Source organism: Canis lupus, chromosome 35 (assembly GCF_048164855.1).
Source record: "Canis lupus baileyi chromosome 35, mCanLup2.hap1, whole genome shotgun sequence".
Lineage (NCBI taxonomy): Eukaryota > Metazoa > Chordata > Mammalia > Carnivora > Canidae > Canis > Canis lupus.
In genome coordinates this window covers 25,841,676-25,858,133 of record NC_132872.1, presented here as the reverse complement: position 1 = coordinate 25,858,133, position 16,458 = coordinate 25,841,676, and the positions used below count along the sequence as shown (strand labels likewise).

Here is a 16,458-nt window from a genome sequence, read left to right as displayed (position 1 = left end):
GTTTAAAAGCACCAGCATTGAAATCTATGATAAGAACCATATATTAGGGACACCTGGGTGGCTCAGCAGTTGAGCATGTGCCTTGGGCTCAGGGTGTGATCCTGGGTCTGGGGATCAAGTCCCACATCGGGTTCCCTGCAGGGAGCCTGCCTCTCCCTCTGCCTATGTCTCTGCCTGTCTCTTGTCTCTCATGGATAAATAAGTAAGAACCTAAAACAAACAAAAAGGAACCATATATTAAATTTGTCCTTTTGCATTTAATTGCATGGGGAAGTGAGAACTTTCTCGGAAGCAAAAGTGAGAGCTAAATATGGTGAGGGTTTTTTTTTATATATATATGTGTGTGTGTGTGTGTGTATATATGTACATATACATTCTATAAAGGGTTTTTAAATTTGTATTCAAAAGGGAGTTGTGTCCAGGTTTCTATCTAAAATTGTATAATGGACTATGCGGTCTATGTAGTGCCCAAGTAAGTAAGAAATTAGATAAATTTACCTGTGCTGTGATACTGAAAAATCAAATGGATACAACCTAAAAGTATATAAAAATTGAAGATGTGGGAAGTACTTTTTAGTAGCTTTTTTCCTGTTTTTATAAAGTGTGTGTGTGTGTGTGTGTGTGTGTGTGTTTGGAGAAGAAGAGAGAATCCTAAGCAGGCTGCACACCCAGTGTGGAGCCCAACTTGATCTCACAACCCGGAGATCACCACCTGAGCCAAAATCAAGAGTCAGACACTTAACCAACAGAGCCCTGTGGGCCGGGGCGCTCCTCAGTTTTTAAAAGTTACAAAAAGGACTTGTAAAAATTACAATGTAGAGCATTTGAAAATCATTTTGAGCACCGAAGAAATGCAATGTTTGCTTACATCTTAGGGCATGTATTCACTGTCTACTGAGAGAGTGAAAATAGATATTAGTGTCTCTGAAGAAAGTTTTGGATATGGAGCAGATGTGCAAACTTTTGTTCTGCGTGAATTCTTTCCTTCTCTAATGTAAGAAAGTAGGATGGACGCCACCAGCTTTGAAACAATGGTGCCGTTTACTGGTCTACATGTCACGTTGGATTGACTTACCACTTGAGAGAGAAAAAAAAATACTTTTTTTTTTTCCTACAAATTTAGTAGGTATTTCCAAAAACAATAGGCGCACATCATGTAGGCCTCGGTTTCCCTTTCTCTGTTGATTCACTAATCTTGTATTTGAGCCTTTGTGTGAACCCATCTACATAACAAACTATTGCCTTTTCTTGGGACTTCGTTCCTGTGTTTCAGGTGGGCCAGCCATGAGAGGGTACCTAGTGGCCATATTCCTGAGTGCTGTCTTTCTCTATTATGTGCTGCATTGTATATTGTGGGGAACAAACATCTATTGGTAAGTTTCATGGTTGCTCTTTATTTTTGTTTTATTCTAAAGAATTTATTTATTTGAGAGAGAACGATGGGAGGAGGGACAGGGGGGTGAAGGAGAGAATCTCAGGCAGATGCTGTGCTGTGCATAGAGCCTGATGCAGGGCTTGGTCTCACCACCCTGAGATCATGACCTAAGCCGAAACTAAGAGTCAGACATTTAACTGACTGACTCAGGTGCCTCATCATTCTTGCTCTTTAAAAATAATTCCCAAACTAGTCTTTCACACAGACCCAAAGATGATACTGGGGGGAAATAATATATATGGGGGGAAATATATATAGATTTATAAATATATTTTTAATATATTTTTTATATTTATAAATATATTTTATATATTTATAAATCTATATATATTTCCCCCAAGTCTTTAACATTTTGAGCCTTTTTCTTGCTTTCCATTATAAATTGGGGTTTTACCATTATAGTAGCTTACATGTCATGCTCTAACGGTTTAAAAACTGATAAAACAGCACCTTCTTTTTATTGGCTTTTCAGTGGAGCAGTGATGTTGTCTTTGAGACATGACATTTTTCTTTATATAATATTTCATCGTCGTGAATTGATGGACTAATTCTTGGGCTCAGGGGTCCTTGACTACTGTGCCTAAGATGCTTGGATAAGAGATTGTTGACTAAAATATAAACACTACGTATGGTTTTCTTCGTTTAAAAATATTTGGTGAATGATGAACATACTCTATGAAACCACATTGACTGGAAACGTCACATAAGACTTTGAAGAGGCGCAGGTAGTTTTATGGCAGAGAAAACTTACAAGCTTTTTATCCTTTTCCCTCTTATCAGCTCTTTGACTAGGAATAGTCTTGATGACCTTTAAATCCTGAGTGGATGGTAGTATATGATATCAAACTAAATCACAATGTAATTTCCTGTCTTAAACTATGAGTGCTCTTTGCCAGCTTTTTAATAGGAGATCCTAGATCACGTTTCTGGTTTTTTTGTTTGTTTGTTTGTTTTTTTTCCCCCTACTAGATAAAAAAAAAATGATGCTTCTGAATTTATTTCACCACTGGTTGTTTGAAAAATTATTGTAATGTTCTTCATGGAAGGAAGTTAGGCAAATGGTCACTGGAAAAAACCCAATGCCAGGTGGGTAGGTTTGGGCCTAAGTTTCTAGGCTTTGGACTTAAATACCGAGCTAGAGGACTGAGGAGTTTTATTACACACCCTGTGAGGGTTATACCATGGGGATCTCTCCTTCCATCTTTGCCACATGCTATCTCTGTACCACACTTAGTAATGGAAGACGACAGGAGAGAAAGCAAAGAGGTTACTAGATACTAGATAGCGACTTCTCTACAAATCCTATTGTGTGTCACTGGGGAAATGATAAGGAAGACAATGTAAAGAATCTGAATTTCGTGTAGTCTTTTGTTATCAGAGTTTGAGGAGTGTTTATGACACTCGAAAGCTAACACATCACTCCAGTCATGTAAAGTCCTGTAGGACGTTACCCTGGGTGGGTTTGTGCTGTGAAGTTGATTCCTTAAGAATTATTTAAGACTGGGGGTGTCTGGGTGCCTCGGTTGGTTAGGCGTCTGCCTTTGGCTCAGGTCATGATCCCGGGGTCCTGGGATCGAGCCCTGTGTCAGACTCCCTGCCGGTGCTCTCTCTCCCTCTCTCAAATAAATAGATAAGAATTATTTAAGACCGATAACTTTTTTAAGCCACTTCAGAGCTTGTGTTCACAATATCCTAAAAGTTTTTCTGTTTTAAAACTTTAGAAACCAAATAATGTCTTCATTTTTTTAAATTTTTTTTTTTAATTTTCAAATTTTTATTTATTATACTTCATCTTATCCTCTGAATATAACTTGGTGTTTATGGTCTAATGTGCTGGTCCCCATATTTATGTACCTCCCTTACATATAGGTCGAGGGATTCTTGCCACTTGGGGTATTCACAAAAGATGTTTCTCTGGTAAGGACTTTAAACTAGCTTTGTCATTTAGAAACCTAGCAGTTCCAACTGCGGGGATTTTTTTTTAACAACAACAACAAAAAAAAAAAAAAATTGAAAATTGAGGCCTGTTCTTTGAGTTGGAGTCCCATGATTGTAGAAGAACATTGGTTAGTTGTTTAAGATTAGTTGTTCCTGTAATTGGTCGTTAATACGTTCTTCTGTTAAGCAGTGTTGAGGCTGGCTGAATCTGGATCCCGCCACCCTGTCCCCTTCGCTTATTTGTGTTGTCATGCTCTGTCTTGTTTCACAATACCCTTTTAAGTTGTGGAGACAAGCGCTCCATTCAGGCGACCCAGAAGGGCCTAACCTGTGCCAGGAACAGAGGAGAGTCCCATAGGACTCTGAATAGTGGGATTTGTGGCGTCCAGATGACAAGGCTTGTCTGGGGAGCTGCAGGTCTGTGTCTCTGTGGCAGGTGTCCCCAGATGGGGCCGGAGGACCGGCTGCTCAGGCTCTGGGTGGGGGCACTTCTGCAAAGTCAGCCTCCTTGTGGCGTCCACAACGTGGTAATCCTAGGCCTTCTCGAAGGCCCTTTGTTCCCTGCTCACTGAATTATTTCCGGGTGGCTTGTCACCTCGGCCTTTCTCAGTCTCGTGCCTTGTGTCTGGGGTCCTCAGACATATGCAAGGGACTGTCCTCTTGGGGGCTTCTGGGAGAAGGCGTCCTCCCGGCGCGGGCACCGAGCGGACTCCCAGGGCATTGGCTTTCCTGGGGGCGGGCTGCTGGGTTCTCGTTTCTGACCGAGCCTACTTTTGTCTCCTAGGGTGCCACCTGTGGAAATGAAGCGGAGAAATAAGATCCAGCCTTGTTTAGCGAAGCCAGCTTTTGCCTCTCTCCTGAGGTAAAACTAACAAAAGAACTTGTGACCCACAAAATGTTCAAAATGCGTTTGTGATCATTTTTCACACTCCTCCTCCCCCCCCCCCCCCCCCCAGTGTAAATCCTAGCAGTAGAAAGTCAACACTCTTGTGTTTAGGGAAGAGCTTGAATATCCTGTCTCCTTTTTGTGCTTTTAGTCAGATCTGCATCTATTTGCAGCAAAGGCCTTGAAGAGCTCAGTCAGCCCAGTGCTCCTCTCCCAGGTGAGATTAGAGAGGCCTGTTTGTGTCGGATTATAGACCCCAGTGAACTGTTTCTCAGGGTTGTATTTCCCCCTTGGTTGTTCCCATGTGATTTCCCACCCTTCATGTTCTGGGGCTGTTCTCCTTTGCCTTTAGGTTAAACTTCTGTGACGAGAAGTTTTTCCTGACTTTGAGGGACTGGATTTCAGTGAGGTCCTGGGAATGTAGAGCATGATCGTTATGGGGTTGTCAGGAGTTGCACAATATCCACCAATACTCTTTCCCTCTGTCCCCCCAACTCTGACACGTTGCTGGTCAACGTGCTTCTAGAGAAATAGAAATAAAGGACAGTCTGGTCACATTTAATTATATAAAACAGGGACAGGCTTTTTAACACTTTGCCCATTAAGGATCAAAAACCCGTGTATTCTCTTAATTCTCTCCCTGCCCCTTTTCCTTACTGGTTCCTAACCTTGTGAGGCTACACATTCCTTTACCATCAACTCTCTAGGAGACTGCAGCTTCATCGGACATTCCTGCATCTGATCACAGCTGCGCCGTGGCTGCCTCTGGCCTTCCCATGGGTGTGTGTCCAGTTAGGTTTTAGGCTTTTTTTTTTTTTTTTTTTTTTTTACCATGACCTGTAGTTAGGAAATAGGTTTTACTTTGGAACCCAGTAGACACTGGGGATAAATAATGTTTTACCTGGGAACCCAGGTATTTAAATAAGGCTGCCCCCCCCCCCCCCCGACTGGTATCACTGTCCCCACTAAGTCTGGGGCACAGGTGCAGGGAGTGCTCATCCTCCCGTTTCCTGAGTCTGAACATGCTGTGAGGTCTAACTCCACCCTTTTCCCAGGTTAGCGGCTCCTGAGCGGCACACTGTCACCCCTACTCCACTGCTCTTCGTTGCCTTTTTAAAAACTTACATTTTTGTGTTTAAATTCAGTTTGCCAACATATAGCACATATTGCCTTTGTGTCATGCAGCCCCCGAGCCCCCCTGAGGCGCTCTCGTCTGCACCTGCAGTTTTTAGGCTAAAAGAGGGCAGAGCTGATAGGACTGGAAAAGTGAGGCCAAGGGTGGGGATAGTTTGACTTATTCCTTTAATTAAAAAAAACTTTTTTTTCCCCCCTCTATGTCCTACTGGTTCCGTAAAGAAGTCCTACAGAGTTGAACTTCCTTCGATCATTTATTAACCATAAGCCTGCTTACTCTGTGCTGGCTGCTAAAAGTTGGGGGCAGAGGCAGAGCACGTCCTGCCCTCCTCTGGGAGCCTCCTGGCTCTGGCCCCTGAGTGGGCCCGGGGGCTGCGCAGGACGCAGCAGACAGGACGCCCACCGTCCTTGTTCTCAAGCAAGTCTATTGTTGTTTTTATTTTATTTTGTTGTACTTTTTTTTTTTTTTTTTTTTTTTTTTTCTGAGCAGGTTTTAATAAATCAGAGCAGTGTTGCATCCTTGGTGCATTGAACTTTTATCATCTTTTTATAAGTTTGTACCTACAGTAGTTTTAAATTTGGGAGTGGCCTAGCATCCATGCTTTTGTTTTCCCTTTGTGGATAACATTTTATCACTTACTGTTGGTTTGATTTTTAAATTTTGATCCCCCCCTTCCCTCTCCACCCCACCCCCAAACCCTCCCCCTAAAGCTGTGACATAATTTTGGTTCCACAGCCTGGAAAGTGTTTCCGTTCTGGTTGTGTAGTTCCACTGCATATTCCATTCTGTGTGATGTTTGAATATCATCGGAGGTGATTTTTTTTTTTTTTAAACTAAAAAAATAATCACACCTTCACATATGGTCACTGTAATCAAGGCGAGCATGCTACTGCAGTTGTCATCAGCCGTTATTTTAGAAGGGCCGCAGAGGGGGCAGGCATTTGGGAAAATCACTTTTTCCTTTCCTTGCAGGTTTCATCAGTTTCACCCTTTTCTGTGTGCAGCTGATTTTAAAAAGATTGCTTCCTTGTATGGTAGCGATAAGTTTGATCTGCCCTATGGGATAAGAACATCAGGTCAGTAATACCATTCTTTACGCGACCCTTTAAATGTGAGTGGTGTTTGATGTGAGCCACATGTTGATGTGATTGTAAGGCCTTTTCATCTTTCTGCTTCGTAATGATCCCTAAAGGAAATGATGTGGGGATGGGATGAAGGGCATTAAATTTTAACATAGAAATCCCCACTCCTTTTTGAGGCAGCAAAGAATTTAAAAATAAAATGGTAGGTTTGTTGTTTTTATTGAGAAACTTCTGCTTTTTACTTCAGTGTAGCCGTAGTATTATTAGGATACTGAATAACGTCTGATGCCTTATTTTATTCCAGCGTGGAATGAGCAGGATAACCCTGTGGGTTGGGCTAACGTCCTCCCTGGATCCCTTTTTGCCTCTTGGCCTCTGGGTTTTGTTTTATGTCATCCATTTAAGTTCTAGCTCTGGGTATCTTATTTTGCTAACTGGTGGCTATTTTACTTTCGCTAAATTGAAAGAGAATTACTCCATCTACTAATGACGAAATGGTTCACCTCTTTGCTTCTTGGCCACCGAACCGGCTCTATGTAGCTTGATGGCGTAGATTATTTTTGAGACCCTCAGAGCCCAGGAGGTGACACGCTTTGTTTTCAGAATTAGATTTTGCATATTCAACTGACCTTGTTTTGTGTATGTGTATGGTGTGTGTGTCTCAAAAATACATTGCAGTGAATTTGATAATTTGCACCTCAACTTACTAAATATTGGCTTCTAGACGAATGTCAGTTTGAAGGCTGTATTTTTAAATATCTGATGTTGATCTCTTGGGGATTACTTTCTTATGATTGTTTTCAAATTAAGCATCTCTCTCTCTCTCTCTCTTTTTTCCTGGAGTTTTTGGAAAGTGTCCTTAGAGCACTTCTGAGTGTGCCTGTTGAGCTGTGCTGGCTGATTGCAGTTGCCTCATTAATTTTCACCACAGAATAAATCCATGGAGCTGCACCAGTTTGAAATGGGCTTGGGGGAGGGAAGGGGACAGATGGCTTACTATGTGCCCAAGAAGCCATGAATCCTTTTATTTATACCACTCCATTTGTTTTCCAGCGGAATATTTTCGACTCGCTCTTTCAAAACTGCAGAGTTGTGATCTCTTTGATGAGTTTGACAAGTGAGTGGATTTCCTTGCTTTTGTTTACTTTTAGTTTTAGCTAATGTGGTTCACAATGTGGGCCCCAATGTAAAACGTCTTCACTCAAGAAAGTTTCTCGAATCTGTGCCTACCTAAAACGTCGAGTACGTATTTCTACGGTACATCCAATAAACACTACAAAGCTAATTTAGGAGCTGCCTAACTGATTGTCTCAGAAGTGTGCACGGAGTGTGTGGTGAGCCATGCTAGTTCCAGGTCAGGATATTTTAAGCCACATTCATCGTGTCCAAGTTGTTGCTACCGCAGAATTAATTCCTGGCCTCTGTGAACCAGCTCATGGCCCCTCCATGGGCTGTTTCCTCTGCCTTCCTGTGTATCCTATAACTGCTCCTGAGGATCCTTTTTGTTTCACTTGAGTGTTGGATTTCAGAAGCGACTCTCTTCCTTTTATTCAGAATTTTACAGGAGGGAGGCAAACAGCTTGCTCAGATAATGTTTTCTGACTACAAGAGGCAGTTTAGTTTGTAGAAAAATCTGGTGTCATGTGAGCCCTGTGGGAATGAACTTGCTCTTAAAGATAGACTCCTTAGCAGGTGTACTTACTTGGATGGAGGTAGACTCTCTTCACACATTTTAAAGCTACATTTTAGGATCTGACCAGTGGCCCAGTGGGACAGTACAGGTGGTCTGCAGGTGGCCCAGTGGGACGGTACAGGCCTCCATTACAAAGGGAAATGACTGGATTTTTCCTCTTGCCCAAGTGGACAGAGGTGCTTGTTAGCAGATACATAAGTGAGGATACCGGACGGAGGTGTGAACATGGAGATAGTTTCCAGAACAGTGCTAGGTTTTGTCTGAACGTATCTCCTTTTTCTGTGGGAGCCCATATTATCAAAGTGTGGATTATGTCATAAATGTTGCACATTTAAGCTTGTCCTTATTTGTTATAATCTGAAACTGTGCCATAAACTTAATTTCAAATTTTAATCACCTTTCAACAGCAACCACGTATGTTCTTTTCTAACCTAAAGTTCATAAAACTCTAATGGGTAGGATATTGTTTTTGTGCAGACCTTTGGCATACATGCATTAGGTCACGCTTTGTCATTTTTACTACTGACCTGCAACACTCCCTCCCCCCCGCCCCCCCCCGCCCCGGGGCCATGTTCTTAGCTATGATTAGCAGGAACCTGGACTGTTCTTTTTTTTTTTTTTTTTTTTTTTTTTTTTTTTTTTTAATTTTTAAAAGATTTTATTTATTCATGAGAGACAGAGAGGCAGAGACACAGGCAGAGGGAGAAGCAGGCTCCATGTAAGGAGCCCGATGCAAGACTTGATCCCAGGACCCCGGGATCATGCGCTGAGCCCCCCAGGGTGCCCCGGGACCTAGGCTGTTCTACCGTGAGTCTGTTGTTCCTACATACACAGCTTCTTCCTCAGTATGCGGTGTGATGGCTGGACTTGCAGCAGTCACATCTGCATTCTGGCCAGGAGGGAGGAGTCAAGGGCAAGGCCCTGCCTCTGTCAGTTAGGATTTGCCTCCTGCCTAAGGACATTGCCCAGAAGTCACAGACAATACTGGATGACATCCAGGGTCCTCAGCTGCTGGAGCCAGTTGACACCAGCGTGAGAGCTGTAGTTCTTTCCAGTTCCATGTTCAGTGTCATCAAAGTAGGAAGGTGAAATGAGCCATTTGGGGAATATTTATACCCTGGAGAAATTGGCAAGACTACAAACCAGGCTTCTCCTATCCTTTTTTTTTTTTTTTTTCTCCCAGAGCAAACTGATGGTTTAACATTTGCTAGCAGCCACCGATTGCATCCCATTGGTTAGGGCTACAGTCACAGGCCACACGTGGCTGGAAGTTGGACAAGGAATGAAGCCTAAAAAAAAAAATTAATAAAGTGGCTGTGGCCCACATTTTAAAAAGTCCTATTTGAGGGACAAAGGAAACAGGATTATTGAGGGGCCACTGGTCTCCACCTGTCTCTCTGTGCCTGGTAAATATTTAGGATTTTTTTTTTTTTTTTTTTTTTTTTTTTTTTAATATTTAGGATTCTGAAGTCAGTTATGTAACCCTACACCAAGCCAGCCGTGGTTTGTCTCTTGAAGAATTGGTTGTCTGTGGAAGCTTTTGTAGATCATTTTGAAGTGGCATTTCTTTTTTTAAAATTTTAAAATTTTATTTTTTTTATGAAGCGACACCTTTCTTAAAAGATATTTTACTCACAAGTGTGTAAGTAGGGGGAGGGGCAGAGGGAGAGAGAAGCTCAAGCACACCTCAAGCTGACTGAGGAGCCTGTCGTGGGGTTCCATCCCACGACCCTGAGATAATGACCTGAGCCAAATCAGGAGTCAGCTGCTTAACTGAGCCACCCAGGTGCTTCCCCACCCTGCTCACCCTGTGCCCATGAAGTGACATTTCCTATGAAGGACTTCTCATATTTGCCATATTGGCCGGTAACGTTACTAATGTAACTCTGAGGCAGAGAGAACCTTTCCCCAAAGCTACTTCCATCAAGAACTTGGGCGAGAAATAAGGGAGGAAGGGAAGAGGAGTGTGTGTGTTCGGCCGTGGCACTGAAAGACCCCTGGAGCTACACGGCCCCATGCTTGCTCTTTGCTCGGCCTCCTCCCTTTGCTAACCACTGCCCCCCCTCCCCCTGGCCACCAAAACACAAAACAAAAAACCAGACTCCCCTGTTCTTTTTCTAAGTTTTTGGTCACTTAGTAATTAGTCATTTGCCTCCTTATGTGCAATCATAACTGTTAGGAAAATATTTGCATTGCAGAAAATTGCCTTTTGCCCTAATTTTGTAACCGGGATTCTCTGTGAACCAGGGACACCATGCAATGGGAAATGTGCATCACCCATTTTTATTCCTCTTTTTAACAGGGAATATAAGTCTTGGGCTTTTCCCCGTGTATCGTTGAGCTTCTCTTCTGAGCAAGGCCCAGCAGGTTGGGGCGGGTGAACAGGGGGGCACCGTGCTGTCCTGTGAAGAGTCCCGAGGACCCAAACTCCCCTCCCCTGGCCGTTCCTTGGCCTGAGATCCAGACTCTAAAGTGGTGAATCCTGCAGCCCATGGAGGCCTAGTCCAGCCCAGCCCTCTAAAGGGGAGAGAAGTGAGGCCCAGAGAGGTTAACTTCTCCTGTTCTCAGCACCTCCCTCCACAATTTAACAAGCAGAGAAAAGACCAGAAAGACCCCACAATTGAACATCCTTTTTTTACTTAAAAGATTTATTTATTCGTGAGACAGGCAGAGACCCAGGCAGAGGGAGAAGCAGGCTCCATGTGGGGAGCCCGAGGGGGGATCCCGGGTCTCCAGGGTCGCGCCCTGGGCCTAAGGGAGACGCTCAACCACCGAGCCCCCCAGGCACCCCGACAAACCGTTTTTAAAACCAATTAGAGCAACCTTTTCATGGTGTTTTTGTTTTTGTTTTGTTTTTGTTTTTTTTCCCCCCGTGTTCCTCCTTTTATGGAAAAGCGCAGACTGGGTGTGAGGCCGGGACTGTGGCCTCAGAGGAGGGACGTGACCTGGCCGGGAAGGGGAAGGTCGAGGAACGGGGGGTGGGGGGTGAGGGAGTCGGCAGGCGGGGGGCGCCCACGGGGATGCCCGGCTCTTGGGGAGACCACGGCCTGCTCCATGACCTGGCGCGGGCCCCTCGGTGTGTGCGGGGCGGGGGGGGGGGAGGGGGGGGTGGTGTTGCTGGTGGCTGAGGCAGGGGACCTCGTGACCTCGGGACCCCGGGCGGGCCCTCGCGGCGCAGCGGGGAACCTGGGGACCTGCGGTCCGGGCCCCGCGATGCCCCCGAGGCGGCCCCGGGCAGCTCGCAGGTCCCTTCCGCGGCCCCGTCTGGGCCTCCGCTGCTGGGGCATCGCGACCCCCGAAGCCCGGCCCGCGCCTCGCCCACCCTTGAGGACGCGGGAGGAGCTTGCGGGAGGGAGGGGTCGGGGGGGCAGCTCTCCAGCCCCCGGGGGGCCCCCCTGCAGCTCGGGCCTCGGCCCCCGCGTCCCGCCCCCTCCACGGCCCGCCGGGAGCCCGCCCGGGGAGCCCCGCTGCAGCCGCAGCCGCCAGGGTCCTGCCCCCCCCCCCCCCCCCCCCCCCGCCCCACTGTCGCAGGTGCAGCCCGCGGGGCGCCCCAGGGCCTTGACCACGGGCGGGGCGCACAGCGGGGCTCCCTCCGGGCGTCGCGGGGGACGTGCGGGGACGGCCGCCTCCCCAGGAGGCTCCGAGCTGGGACCCTGCCCCCCCCCCCCTCCGGGAGCGGCGGGGACCCGCAGCCCCTCAACACCCCCCGCGGGGCAGCCCCGGGGCCGGTGGGGACTCCGCGACCTTGCCGCGACCTTGCCTTGACCTTGACCCGGGGCCTCCGGCCTCCCGCCTCCCGCCGCGGCCGGGGGGCAAACCGGGAAGTGTCGGGGAGCACGGGGAGGGGGCGCCGCGAAGCGCCTTGAGGACCGCGGGCCCCCGCCTTGGGGTGATGGGGCTGCCGGGGCGGCCAGAGGAAGGCGGGAGGCCAGGGCCCCGGGCGTGACCCGTCGGATGACCGAGGGGCGCCGCTGCTCCCCCGCCTGTCCCGCCGCGGGGAGCCCCTGGAGCGGGGCGCAGCCGCGGGTCCCTCCCGGCCCCCCCCTCCTCCTCCTCCAGGCCCCCCCCTCCTCCTCCTCCAGGCCCCCCGCCTCCCCCCCGCTCCCGAGTCCCCCCCTCTCCCGGCCCCCCCCGGGTCCCCTCCACACAGGAGGGCGGGTCGGGCCTCTGCTGAGGCTCCGGGGAGGGCGCGGGGAGGGGGCGCCGCAGCCTACGGGGAGGCCCGGTCGGTGCCCGGGTTCGGGCTCTTCTCCCGCAGCCCCGTGCGCGGTCGGAGCCGCTGTTCCATCCTCCCTCCGGTGCCCGAGGTGCCCGAGGTGCCCAGCCTCGCTCGGGGCGCAGGGGAGGTGGCGCCAGCCTCAGGAGGCCCAGCCTCTGATGTGCATTAAAATGAGCCCCAAGGTTCTGGAAGCAAGAGTCAGACCAGCTGTGGGTGAGACTTGCCCTTGTTACAGAACATGCGGGGAGAGTCCGGTGAGGAGGAGGAGGGTCCCCCCCCAACCCCCCAAAGGAAAGGGTTTGGGCTGTTTGCCAGCGTTCCCCTCCCCTCCGGGTCCCTGGTCGCCAGCAGAGCAGCAGGGGTAACCTTGCCTTCCTGGAATTCTAGAGCACGTTGTGGGCTGCCCACGGTGGGAGTTTTTGGGGGTGCGTCCTCCAGGAGTGCCCGGACAAGGTCGCCCTAACCCAGTCTCTGACGCCTGTCCTGCTCTGGATCTTCTCCTTTGTATGACAAAGTAGACCGAGTCGGACGTGACTCTTCGGTTGGGGACCTAAGAGACCCAAATCAAAATGCGTAGAAGAGCATTTTCCAGCACTTCAAAGCTTCCCAAATAGGTGCGCTAAACAGATCCCAGTGAGGAAAGTCAACTTACGCATCTGTGTGCAACGTGGACGTTGTCCCCTCTTAACCCGACAGGGCCGGCGCTCGGCTCTTTTTAGTTACTCCTGTATTCTCTGGGATTACTTATTCATTCAAGTTTATTTAAGTAATCTCTACACCCAATGTGGGGCTTGAACTCCCGACCCCGAAGTCGGGAGCCACATGGTCCTCCAGCTGAGCCGCCCAGGAGCCCCCCTAAGTTGACAGATGCTACAGTACTTGTGATTCTGCTACTCCTTAATTTCCGAAGAGCCTTATAGTCTAGAGTTCTGGTCTGCTTTATTTCATGATTTCTAGAAGCAGTGTTTTTTTTTTTTTTTTTTTTTTTCTTTACACTTTCATGTCATGAAGGCTTTGGAAAGCCAGTCTCAACAGGCTTCCCCTCTGTAGCCTCGGGGCATGATCTGTGTTGTCCTTTCTCCAGGCCTGGCCGGGAGGCGGTGACGGGCCAGGCCGGGTCTGCCGAGAGCTGATGGTACACAGTGCGGGGCCCTGGGCTGATCCCCGCCAGCAGCAGGAGGTCCCGCTTCGTCATCTACCTGAAAGCTGCCAGGAACACCGAGTGAACTTTTAGTTTTCGTTGGTTAAGCTCCAAGGAGCAGTACGTGTTTGGGGAACTGAAGGGCTCACGGGCAGGGCCGGGGAGGCTACACCTTCCCCACCGGATTCCAAACTGTCCGCACACTGACAAGATGCGGCCGTGACCCAGAGCTGGAATCTCAGGATGCTCAGAGTGGGCAGTGCCGGTGAAAAATGTACAGGGGTGTGACGTGAACACACTATCAATATTAACACGCAGGACCACAGGCCAGGTGGTGATTTTGTCATCCTGGGGTCTGGATGCAAATTCTGATTCTGCCTCTTGGGAGTACGACTTTGAAGTGTTCGCCAGCACCTCTCTGAATGCCTTTTTCCTTTGTAAAATGGAAATATCGAGCGTGGCTGTCTCAGCAGGTGGTTAGGAGAGTCACGTGAGGGACTGTGTATGGACTTAAAAGCAACTGTCAGTTGCTAACGATCATGTGCTTCCTGTGGAGTGTTATTTCTTGAATCTTGCATCTTTCTAATATATCCCTAGACATTTAAGTCACAATTGGTTCTTTTTCTACCTATGCAACAAGTGAAATTTGGCGTCGGGTTCCGGAAAGTCTGAACGAATTCTTGGAATCGCCCAGTTATGTGAAAGATGTCTCAACCTCTCGCTTGTCTGTTTGCCCAACAGTGTGCCGTGTAAAAAGTGCGTGGTGGTTGGTAATGGAGGAGTTCTGAAGAATAAGACATTAGGAGAAAAAATTGACTCCTATGATGTCATAATAAGGTAAACATAGTTCCTATTTGCTAATCTGGAATTGTTGCTAAAGAGTATGGTTTTCTATTTTAGTAGGACTGTCATTTTAAAAGGAAGATGCTTAGATCTATTTAAGTCCATTACACAAGCGGGGTCTCAGTGGTTGGCTAGGGTAGGCCTAGATTGTCACATCATCTCCTTAGCAAATATTTATGAGGTCTCCTTACTATTCCAGGCACAATTCTAGTCACAGGGGGTAGAGCAGAAATAATAATGTTCTTATTCCCTGTGGAGCTTACATTCTCATGAAGGGGGGAGAACACAGAAATTAAATAAGGAAATCGAAAAATAAAGGCCGTGCAGACAATACTGGGATAGACGACGGAATAGCTACCTTAGAATGGATGACCACTTGGAGGAGGAGACCTCCACCTGGACCTGAGTGATCGTCTATACCAGCCACGTGAAGACTAGGGAAGAGCAGTCCGGGCAGCGGGAATGGTTAGTGCAGGTCCTGGGGAGGATACGATCCTGGGTTTGAGAGAAGGAGCAAGCAAACCAGTGAGGAGGGAGGGCGGCAGGATCAGAAGCTGAAGAGTCCGGGAAGGAGCAGGCTGTGTGGGACTCTATAAACTGAGGTTACAACTTGGATTTTATTTTAAGTACAACAGGAAACCTGAAGATTTTTAAGCAAGAGAGCAAATTGATCTGGTTCTGTTCTTAAAATACATTGGCTGTAGCATGGACAGTGGGGTATGAGGAACAAGGATAGAAACGAAGATTCTATCCTTGGGTGGGGTGGCTGTATTCAGGCAGGTGGTGGTGGCTTGGAAGAGGATTGTCGCGACAGAGAGGTAAGTGGATAGATGGAGACGTGTCTTAGAGGTGGAGTTACCAGGACTTGTCACTCCTGGAGGTGGGGATAAAGGAACAGATGCCCCCCTTTGGGTTTTCGGCCTCAGAGACTGACTGGGTAGGGTCTCGAGGCACCATTTACTGAGTTGGGAGAAGCCTAGGGTAGGGACATGTTTGAGGAGAGTCAAGATTTCTGTGTGAACATGTTCGGCTTAAGATGCTTCTAGATTTGTGGTGATGGGGCAGGTCGGCAGGTGGGGAACAGGTTCAAGGCTTGATGGAGGTTCAAGGCAGCCTGTTAGCGGAATTTAAACCACCGTCTGGGCAAGACTTCCAAGAAAGAGAAGAGGGCCCAGGACTGAGTCTTGACATACTCTATGCTTGGAGGTAGAGTAAAAAAGGGGGGGCGGGGAGGAGTGAGAGATGGAAGAGGATCCACCAGTGAGGTCGGGAGGGTTTCAGAGGAGAGAAGGGTCGTCAGCTGTGCGCAGCGCTGGCCGGAGGTCCTGCCAGAGGAGGACGCGGAGTTGGCCGTGGGCCTGGCCCCCCGAAGCCCGCTCACGCTCCCCAGAAGCAGAGCTGGAGGCAGGATCGGGGGGCGCCCCGGGCAGCGCGGTCTGCAGGAGAAGGACGGGGACAGAGGGGGAGGCCAGGGGAGGCGAGGGTCTTGAGAAGTTCTGTGTGGGGTCGAGGAAGGGGCTGTAGGGGAGATGGTATGCACTGGAAGGAGGCTTTTCCTGGTTGCTCCTCTTGCGAAGGTCGGGGTGCCGGAGCCTGCCGTGGGCCGGGCCGGGGTAGAGCGAGGGGCTGGGGCGCCAGGCCGGCTGGGCCCCTGCAGCGGACGGAGACCTGGGGTTGGAGGGCGGCCAGGGGAGTCCGCGGGGGGAGTGGGGAGCCGAGGCCACTTCTCCCTTTCCTCCCCGAAAGGTCGCAGTAAGGTCATCCTGGGCTGTGTGGGGCGGTGCGTGGGGGGGGGGGGGGCTGTGCAGGGGCTTCCGCAGGGGGAGGCCCCACGCTCCCCGGATCACTGCCCATTGTGAGACCCTCGAGAGGGTCCCCCCCCCCCCCCCCGGGGTCTAGACACCTGCTCCTCGGGCCGCAGCAGGCAGCAGCCCCTGGCGGGGGAGTGCCCCGGGCACAGCCTTCACGGATTCACGGAAGTCGTGTCAAGTGTTACTGGGACCGTCTTGTGTTACACGGAGCCGGGGGCAAAGGGGGAAACCGTACCGCTCCCCCAGGGGCCGGTGTTGGGGAAACCAAGCCTGTG

The 16,458-nt window shown here is 49.1% G+C and overlaps 1 protein-coding gene across 17 annotated transcripts in view; it reads left to right on the top strand.

Moving 5' to 3' along the window:
• ST3GAL6 (ST3 beta-galactoside alpha-2,3-sialyltransferase 6) overlaps window positions 1-16,458 on the top strand; it is a 69,381-nt gene that overhangs the window by 31,369 nt on the left and 21,554 nt on the right. For 13 of the 17 annotated variants that reach the window (XR_012024239.1, XR_012024238.1, XM_072811701.1 and 10 more), the window contains 5 exons: window positions 1,274-1,373; window positions 4,158-4,235; window positions 6,367-6,470; window positions 7,530-7,593; window positions 14,271-14,366. Coding sequence is in view for 14 of the 17 variants with exons in the window: in XM_072811701.1 (XP_072667802.1) it covers window positions 1,285-1,373; window positions 4,158-4,235; window positions 6,367-6,470; window positions 7,530-7,593; window positions 14,271-14,366 (431 nt within the window). In the remaining 3 variants the exon portion in view is untranslated. Of the gene's footprint in view, window positions 1-1,273; window positions 1,374-3,754; window positions 3,791-4,157; window positions 4,236-6,366; window positions 6,471-7,529; window positions 7,594-14,270; window positions 14,367-14,487; window positions 14,838-16,458 lie in introns of those variants that run through there. The other 4 variants (XM_072811704.1, XM_072811703.1, XM_072811706.1 and 1 more) reach the window with 3 other exon arrangements.